The sequence below is a fragment of the Gracilinanus agilis genome, chromosome 1 (assembly GCF_016433145.1).
Source record: "Gracilinanus agilis isolate LMUSP501 chromosome 1, AgileGrace, whole genome shotgun sequence".
Classification (NCBI taxonomy): Eukaryota; Metazoa; Chordata; class Mammalia; order Didelphimorphia; family Didelphidae; genus Gracilinanus; species Gracilinanus agilis.
The window spans coordinates 220,028,459-220,038,979 of NC_058130.1; the positions used below are offsets into that span (position 1 = coordinate 220,028,459).

General features: G+C 34.1%; 1 protein-coding gene across 1 annotated transcript in view; it reads right to left on the minus strand.

Annotated features, from left to right (window-relative positions):
- Positions 1-10,286, minus strand: part of CYTH3 (cytohesin 3) — a 35,764-nt gene extending 25,478 nt beyond the window's left edge. The window contains exons 1-4 of the mRNA XM_044657446.1: positions 10,259-10,286; positions 9,152-9,234; positions 5,350-5,414; positions 4,715-4,781 (exon numbers count right to left, since the gene is read on the minus strand). Coding sequence (XP_044513381.1) covers positions 4,715-4,781; positions 5,350-5,414; positions 9,152-9,234; positions 10,259-10,286 — 243 coding nt within the window. The remainder of the gene's footprint in view (positions 1-4,714; positions 4,782-5,349; positions 5,415-9,151; positions 9,235-10,258) is intronic.
- Between the last annotated feature and the right edge of the window lie 235 nt (positions 10,287-10,521).

Consider the following 10,521-nt stretch of genomic DNA (forward strand, 5'->3'; position numbering starts at 1 on the left):
AAACACAGAAGGAAAACAAATGATTTATCACTTGTTTATATGGGGATATGATTTGAGGTTTTGGTTTTTAAAATGTTACTCTATTATAAAAATGAATAATATGGAAATAGGTATCAAGTGATAGCACAGGTATAACCCAGTGGAATTGCTTGTCTACTCTGGGAGTGGGGAGGGAAGAAAGAAAGGAGAGAAAATGAATCATGTAACTTTAGAAAACTATTTAAAAATTAATAAAACTTAAAAACAATGGAGTAAAAAATAGGGATGCACTGGGAAAAGAGGAAAGGAAGAGGTAGAATGAGGAAAATTTTCTCATATAAAAGTGGAGTTTATATTCAGTCTATCTGAGTTTATAATGTGTCTAAACTCAACTGAGTACAGAAATCTATCTCACCCAACAGGGAAATGGGAGGTGGGGTGGGGGGAGGGGATATGAGGGAGGGTACAATAAAAGGAAGGGATTATGGGAGGCAGTTGTCAGAAGTTAAACAGATTTTTGAGGAGGAACAGGATAAAAAGAGAGAAGGATAAATGGAAGCAAATGGAATAGAGGGAAATATACAGCATGAATATGAATGAGATGAACTAATTCATAAAATGGAAGCAAAGAGTATAATGGATTAGGAACTAAAATCCAACAATATGTTGTTTAAAAGAGACATATGAAACAGAAAGATACACTTATAGGGCTAAAAATAAGGAAATGGAGCAAAATTTAATTATGCTTCAGATAAAGTAAAAAAGCCAGTGATAGCAACCATGATCTTAGACAAAGCAAAAAATAAACTTAATTAAAAGAGATAATCAGTGAAATTAAGTTTTGTTAAAAAGCACCAGAGACACCGAAGTAATATCAAAAAATTTTGCAGCAAGTTTCTCTGATAAAGACCTCACCTCTCAAATATGTAAGGAATTGAGTTAAATTTATAAAAATAAGAGCCATTCACCAATTGATAAATGATCAAAGGATATGAACTGGCAGTTTTCAGAAGAAATCAAAGCTATCTATAGTCATATAAAAATACTCTAAATTACATTTAGAGAAATGCAAATTAAAACAACACTTATCAGAAATGACAAATGCTAGAGGGGTTGAAGGAAAATAGGTATACCAATGAACAACTGGTAAAGTTGTGAACTGGTCCTATCATTCTGGAGAACAATTTGGAACTATGCCCAAAAGACTATAATAACCTTTTACCCAGCAATATCATTACTAGTACTGTATCCCAAAGAGATGAAAGAAAAAGGAAAATAACCCATATGTATAAAATACTTATAGTAGTTCTTTTTGTGGTGGCAAAGAATTGGAAATTGAGGGGATGTTCACTTGGGAATGGCTGAACAAGACATGGCATCTTATTGTGATGGAGCACTAATTGTGCTATAAAAATGATGAGGGGGATGGTTTCAGAAAAACTGGCACAACATATATGAGCTGATGCAAATTGAAGTGAGTAGGACTTGAAGATCATTGTACACAGTAACAGCAATACTGTAATGATGATCAACTGTGAAAGATTTAGCTACGCCAATCAAAAAAAGAATATCAGACAATTCCAAAAAGGGTTCATAATGAAAAATGGTATTCACCACCAAAGATAGAACTGCTGAACTCTGAGTGCAAACTAAAGAATAATCTTTCACTTTTCTTTATTTTTCTTTCCTGCCATATAGCTAAAATAGAAATATGTTTTGCATGATTTCACATGTATAACTGATATCGGATTGCTTGCCTTCTCAGTGGATGGGGGAAAGGTGACAGGAATGGAGAGAATTTGGAACTCAAAAATTTTTGTATGTTTAAAAATTAATGAATAATTTTATGTCTTTTTAAGGAAAATATTTTGAATATTATTCTAATAGAAGCTAATATTGATCAATTACTTAATTTACATTTATAAAACCCAGAACATAAAACAGTTGGTATTTTAATTGTGCTTTGGGTGAAGAGGAGCAGTTCCAAGCTAGGAGATAGTACAGAAGAAGAACATTATTTATTTCATTACAAGCAACTGTGAGTCAAAACCTTTTAGATGGGTTCTTATACAAGACAATACAGAGTTTTCAAATGTAAACAATATAAATTCCAAGAAATACTACTCAGTATTACTACTTATTTTAAACTCAGTATAAGTATTACTACTTATTTTAAACTCAGATAGTTGTTCTAACTAGAGAGATGCTAACAAATAAAATTTCTTCCCTAGGGACCAAAGTGGGTAAGGATTTAACCTCTATTACTTACAAATCATTATTTTTCAAAGGTTTGGAATTTAAAAAAAAAGAGTAAAAAAACAAAAGAAATCAGATATTATTCCTAAATGTAAAATAGATCACAGATGGCTATGATTAAATTAACATACTGAAAGTAAAGATTCATATAGCACCAAAGCAGAAACTAAATTTTGGGAATCTAATACAAGTGCATCACATCATTTTTTAGCTATATAAAAATTATCTTCAGACTTCTGCCTTATGTCGGTTTGATGTATGTAATAATGATCACAGATTAACATCAAAATAGAGGACAATGAAACTGATTCATTCAGATACACTAAAAGGAAAAAGGTCAGAAATATAAAATAAACATCTTTATAAATATCTGTCAAGGGGGCAGCTGGGTAGCTCAGTGGATTGAGAGCCAGGCCTAGAGATGGGAGGTCTCCTAGGTTCAAATCTGGCCTCAGACACTTCCCAGCTGTGTGACCCTGGGCAAGTCACTTAACCCCCATTGCCTAGCCCTTACCATTCTTCTGCCTTGGAGCCAATATATAGTATTGAAGGTAAGGGTTTAAAATAAACAAACAAACAAATAAACAAATAAATATCTGTCAAATATGAAAAGGCATATAACAGTATGAAAATAATTAAAATATCTATCTACAAAGCCTGGTACCACTTGAGCATTATTAGTTTTCTTCTCAGCATCAAAGTAAAGGTCATAAACAAATCCCAACTTTAAAGAAGTAAACAAATCAGAACACTTGACAGACATTACTATGCTACTGAATTCCTATGGCAATCATAGCAACCAAATATTAGCCTTGACAAAAGGAAGGGTTTCTTTAGATCAGACCACTGGTACCAGTGGGGAAAGAACTGTACTCAGATATCCTAGCTTGAGTCCTCATCCAATCATTTACTAACTGTACAACCTTAGAGTAAGTCATTTTTTGTCTCTGGGTCTTTGTTTCTGATTTAAAAAATAGTGATATTTGGAATGGGAGTAGAGGGAGAGGAAGAGTTTGAAATAAGATTTTTTTTATGCAAATGTTTTGAGTTTTTTAATCTGGTAAAAAGAAAATTTACCTAGTTCAGTACATTTAAACCTATGCTTACTAAAAATGGGAAGGAAACATGGTATAAATCCATAAAGTGTGTCATCAATTGGTGGATCTTAAGCATAAGTGGATTTCATTCTCTGAACTCATCACCTGGAATCTTTTCATTCAGCAATCCAGGGACTAAATTCTCCAGATTGAACAAGACTTTTTGATCAAAGTTTCCTTTATCTTCTCAAAAAATGTTTTTATTAATAATGCGTTTTGTTTTTATACCACTTTTTCTCCTGCCTTTTTATTACAAAGAAAAACAATCAAAACCAAACAATGTAGTATCTAATAGTTTTTGTTTCACAGTTGAAGCCAAAAGCATCTACAGAGACAAAGGGAGTATATTTCATTCTTGGTTCTCTTGAATGAAGAATGGTCATAGCATTTCATGACTGACATAATCTGAATTTTCAAGTATTTTTGTGTTACTTTCAATTACATTATTGCAGTGGTATACATATTTCCCATGGTTCTATTTACTTTGTGCCAATTTATACAAGTATCCCCTGTTTCTCTGAATTCCTCTTTAGTCTTTTATTACAATATAGTAATTTTCCATTAAATTTATATTTCAAAATTTTTTTAGCTTGAATTCTCCAATTAGTGGACACCTATTTTGTTTCCCTTTTTTAACTGCCACAATAAATGTTGCCATAAATATTTTGGAGTCTTTCTTTCACTGACTTCCTTGGGATATTTGGAACAAAAGGGATGAATAGTGAGTTAACTTTTCTCATATAATTTCAAAATGTTGCCCTAAACAGCTGGACCAATTCACAGCTTCACCAATATTATAGTTTTTAGCTCCTCCAACTCAGATTATATCTTCTATCATCTTTGCAATTTGATAGGTCATACACAGGATTACAGAATTAGAACTAACAGAGACCCTGATCCAAATTCCTTATTTAAATACATGAAGACTCAAGTCCAGAGAAATTAAGAGACTTTGGTAAGGTTGGGGTAAGAGCTAAGTTTCTTTAACACTAGCACTCTTTTAAGCTCAAAGATGCTTTAATCTGTCTTTTATTATTAGAGTTTTGGAGAAATTTTTATGGCATTTTCTTTCATTTCCATATAACCTATACCATTTATTCTAATTCTATAGAAATTCTTGGTATTTTTTAAGATGCTGATTGGTGAGCCAAGCCTAGAGACAGGAGGTCCTAAGTTCAAATCTGGCCTCAGACACATTCTAGCTGTGTGACCCTGGGCAAGTCACTCGGTCCACTGCCTAGCCCTTACCACCCTTCTGCCTTGGAACTAGGTTCCAAGGCAAAAGATAAGGGTTAAAAAAATGATGCTGATTGGCTCCTCACTCTTTATTAAAAAAGAAAGAAAATATATGGATTCCAAAGAATTCAAAATGATGCTCTTACCTTTTTAGGATCCATGTTGAATTTCTTTCTTCCCATAGCTATCTGCTTATTCCTCTGGGTAGTTTTGCTATTTATTTGAAATAATTTTTTAAAATTATTACCAGATGTTCTTACACAGAAGAGTAAGTTTAGATCTTGTTTGTATATTCATCATTATTATAAAAACTTATAAGATGTTTTATATATCAAAATAATTATATTTAGGGAGAAGTGTATGTCCTCAAGAAAAACATACTTCATTTGATCCTTTGTAAATGGACATTTTTGCTATTTTGGATTGCTCCTAATATTTGACAATTTCAGTTTACTTTCACAGGAAATTTTAATGATGTTAAAAGAAAAAAAACATGATCTCATATTTCTTAACAAGACACACTCTCACCAAAGTTAGTTGATCCTGAAATACCTAACTGATTTAGTTCTGAACATACAGAAATGAACAGTGAACTAAAAAAAATACAGTATAATGAACAACATGATAAAAGGATTCCCTGAATATTCCAGAAAGCACAAGAAAGGGTGGTATTGAGGGAAGAAGAAAAAATATTAAATTAAACTACAAAGGCTTTCTTCATCTCCTAAGCTGAATTATATGGGAATTGAATAAATTACATGTGTGCACACAAGTAGCTTACCTCTCCTCAACACATGTTAGGTTATCGATCTCTGTCATCACTTCTGCAATTTCAAATTTTAGCCTCTGCCAAAAAGAGGAAAAGAATTAATGGGAAAGAAGAATTAACCCTTACAGGCCCAGAATAATTTGAACAGTCTAGATACAAATTTCCTTGAAGTTTCTAACAAAACAGAATTATGAGAATAATTCTAATATAGGAAAAACATTCCCAGTCCCACCACAACCCAGATGAAATTTCTTTCCAAAAATTGGATATCATTTAAAGTAGTTTATTAGTGGTGACTCATTGGTGGCTCATTAATACATGTCAAAAAATGTCTATATTTGGAGAGAAAATACACTAAGAGACTCTGTAGAAGATTGTCATGGGTATAAAAAGATGAAATCAACAAAAGGAGGGAATTAAAATCTTTATTTAAGGTATTTATGCTACTTAAGCATGTTTACCATATTTCAAAGGTTCCTTCCAATTCTAAAATACTTTGTTTTGATGTGGTTATTGCTCTACTCTTTTATTTCCAACTATGTTTTTGGAAAGAATAAGAGAGAAAGTGAAGGTCAAAGTCTCTAAGGTCAGCCATCATGCCATTTCATTGATGAAATTTCAGGTAATTTCTATCATTTTGCACAAGACCAAGAAATAAAGTGGGAACTAGTAAAATGGTTTATTTTAGAACTGATCTGTAATATTTAGCTAAGCCTGAAATGGAAATAATGGACTCTTCACTAAGAGAAAGGAGGAGGAAGGAGACAGACAGACAGACAGATAGACAGACAGATAGACAAATAGAGAAATAAGAACATGAGAAAAACAACTTATGTGATTTCAATTTTTATACATAATTAAGACAGTTTTTATGGCTTCTGATTCTTTGTGTGCCAAGAAAACCAGTACCTAGAATGGAAATCTTAGAGTAAAATGTGGGGCTTTTTATTTGTTTGAGAGTATACTTGATGCTCTAATGCAGGGGTCAGCAATGTATGGCTCTCGAGCCATATCTGGCTCTTTTGAGGGCCAGATATGGCTCTTTCTGCAGGAGCCATAAAGTCAATTTTTTTTCAGACACTGTTACAGGAGTGCGCACTGTTACAGGAGTGCACACTGTGAACACTGTACGGCTCTCACGAAATTACATTTTTAAAAATGTGGCATTTATGGCTCTCACGGCCAAAAAGGTTGCTGACCCCTGCTCTAATGAATGAATAACCTATTGAGATTTACCTTGGCATATAGAACAAAAAGGTTTCTGAAAGGAGTGATAATGTTTCTTTTTGACTTCTCTCTGGATCAGTGAGTGTGAAAAAACTTGACTTAGGAAAGCTCATCAACAGAGGAATTCCCAGCTTGAGACTGCTCTACTAATACCATTGATTGGTCAAGATTTCTCCAGTGTCTGTGCCCTTGGTATCACTTTATCATGGCCCTTCCTTGTACTTTTCCTGTGGTATCCTTCATACCTGGCATCTTTTGTAGTACAGTATGGACTAAGAACTACATAGTGTTTGGATGTCTGATTATAAACTATACTGACATGGTTCTCTTTTATCTATCTGTATAGTCTTATTAGTTACTTTCAACTTGCACAAGTTCACATATAAAGCTCTTATATTCATCTTGTTTTCACATTTTCCATAGCCAGTACAAATTAAGAGTTTTTTTCTCATAGTTCTAATAGTCATGGAAAAAACCCAGTCCTTAAAATTTCTGTATTTCCTGACTCTGTAGGTTCCTGAGATTCCACCCAAAGAATTCTCCTAAAGGATATTTTTTTCTGGCACATTGCCCAAAGGAGATCAAACATTTTTCCTTGCTTTTAAATTCCCCATGAGACACGGTTTACATGAACCAAACTGATTCTTTCTAATGCTTTTTGACCCATATTCTTTAAAATAAGTGCTATTTTATTTTATCATAGATTTTCAGACCATACAGTAATACTTTGGATTCCATATCTCTTATTTTAGGACTTCCAACCCTCAAGGAGTAACTATTTCAAAGTATTTATCTTAAGGTCTCTTATCTCTTCTCAATACCCATAATAATATAAACATTTGCATAATCAAAACCCAATTTAAAATATTTTAAATTAATACATTTTCTTCATCATCTTACCTCCCAAGTTTAAAAAAAGGAAAAAAACCCTTTTAACAAATGTGGATAATTTCCACACTGCAAATTTCCAAAAATGTAAGTTTCATGCTGCAACTTGAATTCATCTCTCCTATCTCCATCAGAAGATAACTATCATAGCTCTTCATCAGTCATAATTGGAATCATGCAATCACAGTTGGTCACTGAATTACTTAAAGTTATTATGTCTTTTAAGCTGTTTGTCTTTGCAAAAATATTGTTCTTACTATATAAATTGTTCTCCTGAAAACCTAATTACATTTAAAAAAAACCCTTACCTTCTGTCTTAGAATCAATTATAAAACAGAAGAGTGGCAAGGGCTAGGCAATCAGGGTTAAGTGACTTGTCCAGGTCATACACAGTTAGGAAACATCTGAGGCCAAACAACCCAAGTCCTTCTAACTCCAGATCTACTGTACTATCCACAGAGCTCCCTAGCTGCCCCGGTCTAATTACATTTTGATTACTCTACCTCTAGGCAGACTTTTGTTACCATCAATTTATATATGCCTTTGGTGGAGGGATTTTTGTTGGTTAGTTTTGGTGATGAGTTTCCTAAGGTATTAATTTATTGGTGTATCTGTCTTTAAGAGGTGAGGTGGTAAAGAGTGATGGGCCAGTGAATTTGAATCTATCAACCCTTCCCTCAAAGCACCACTAATACTTGACAAACTGAGGGAATTTCTCTGAAATGTTGACAGGTTGGAAGCAGGAGTCGGTGTTGAAGGACATTGGGAAGACTATACTAATTGATGAGGTGGGTAGAGATCCTGGCCGGACTGGCACAGGCCCTGGGTGAACTAAAGCCTCCACTCCACCCCCCTCTTGTTGACTCCACAAGGTGTCTAGCTCAATTGTGATCTCATTTAAGCAACTGCTCACAGACCCTCTTCCCCTCTTCATCTGTGAATTAAACTTGGATACTTTTATCTGATTGCTAAGTATTTTATTATGGGTTAATCAAGGTAGTTGAAGAAGATGGGTAGAGGGAACAAGGTTCCTAATGATTCTAGCCCCAAGGCCCTGGCTCCTACCCAAAGGTTCACCTTCCCTTCCCCTTCTATCTGATTTCTATCCTATTATCTAAATTATAAAATATTTAAGGTATTTTAAGCCCTTTGTAAGACAAGGTGAGGATTGAAAGTTTGGAGTCCCCTCTCAAGTTTGAGTCAGACTCCCTAAGGATCAAGTGATCTCAATCACATTGATGTCAATGGCTGCTGATAGGATTAATAGGCTTTTGGAAATAACACGAGTCCAGGAAACCCTCAGGTTTGGCTCTTGAATGGTCACAAGAAAGCTCCTCTCCTTCCCTTCCACCTTGAGCTCCTCAATTCAAAAGCCCCTCCTCCAGGAATCTCTCCCACAATCCTTTGCTTCTTCCAATGCTGCTGATTATCCTCCCAGCATGCAACATTCTGAGAAGAATTTCTTTCCTTATACCCTGCTTTTACACTGCTAAGTCATCAATAGTTTCTTTACAATATTGCCAAATATGATGTTTTTAAACTAAACTGAACTGTACACTGAAATTATATGGGCTCTATGTTTTTGCAACTTGCTCCCATGTCTTTTTGCATATTTATAATGGGTAAACATTAGACAAACATTTTACACATTAATGAAGATTACTAGATTTTATAATTAGGAACTTAAAGATTAAATTACCTCTATATCATCAATAAGTTCTTTTTTCCTTCGACGAATGTTTAAAAGTTCTTCTCTCTCTTCTATTGAGAGGTCATCAGGCACTAAATACAAAAGAATCATAAACATAAGTAAAAATTTCAATCCCTTAGTTTCAAAAACTGTTTACAAATTAGTGATCACAATACTTTAGAGAAGATAGGGGTTGCAAGGGCAACTAAGATTTTTTTTCCCTTCTATTTCTCATGTCAAATATATTTCTGGAAATCTTCACATCAGAAAATCATCTAGGACACAGCTGAAATCAACAGACCAAAATTACAAACTACACACCAACTTTCAGCACAAAGTGAGGAGGAGGTAGCCCTGGTTTAACCCATCTAACACACTGCTACCTTTCTTTCCCTCAAAGTGCTTGGCTGCTTTCAGCTAGACTGAATAAAAAGAAATGGAAATAGTACTAAAGAAAAACAAAGATGGAGAAAATATCTGGACCAGAACAAAAATACACATTAGAAAACCATGTTAGAGGTGACACTAACCCATAATTTCTCATCTACTTTTTAATGTCTAGAAAAATTTAATATGATTTGTCAGCAAATATACCCAAGAATCTCAGAATTGGAAGGAAATTTAGAGACTATGGACTTTAAAAGGTACCCAAATAAGAATTATCCTAAATGAAAATGGACATGCCAACCCATTCTACTTTTGAATGGTTCTGATTGCTCAGGTTTTTTTCTTTTTCTTATATAAAACAAAAATCTTCTTCTCTACAAATCCTACTTATTATACTTATTATTAATAAAGAATTATTAATATATTATTACACTCTAGGGACAAAAAGAACAAATTCACTTCTATCCATGACTTAGGGCAAACTATTTCCACTGATCACAACCTGATATGGAGATCCAGGCCTTACTTTTAACCAATTAATCCTTTGTATCCAATCATCTAGTTGCCACCAGGCAGATGATGCCCAGTTAGCTGGATGCTGATTTCCCACACTCCTATCTCTGTTGGATAAATATCAAAGCCTCACTTCAGCATAACCTTTGGCCTCACTACCTCTGGGAATAAGATTATCTACCTTGCTGTTACTCCCCAAGATCCTTGGGTCCTTGCCATCGGCTTTGCTACTTTTCATGCCCATGAAATACCTGGCCCTTCCATTAACTATGAACTCTCCTTTGTGAATTGTCTTCTCCAGTTAGAATGTGAGTTTTTTGAAAGCAGGGACTGTTTTAATTTTCTGTTTTTATCTCTAGGACTTAGTTCAATGTTTCATACACAGTAAGAGTGTAAAAACTTTTGAGAATGAGGGGATGGACGATGGAGTAAGGGGAGATGAAAGCACTAGGGCTGAGAGGTAAAAATCGAGATGAAGG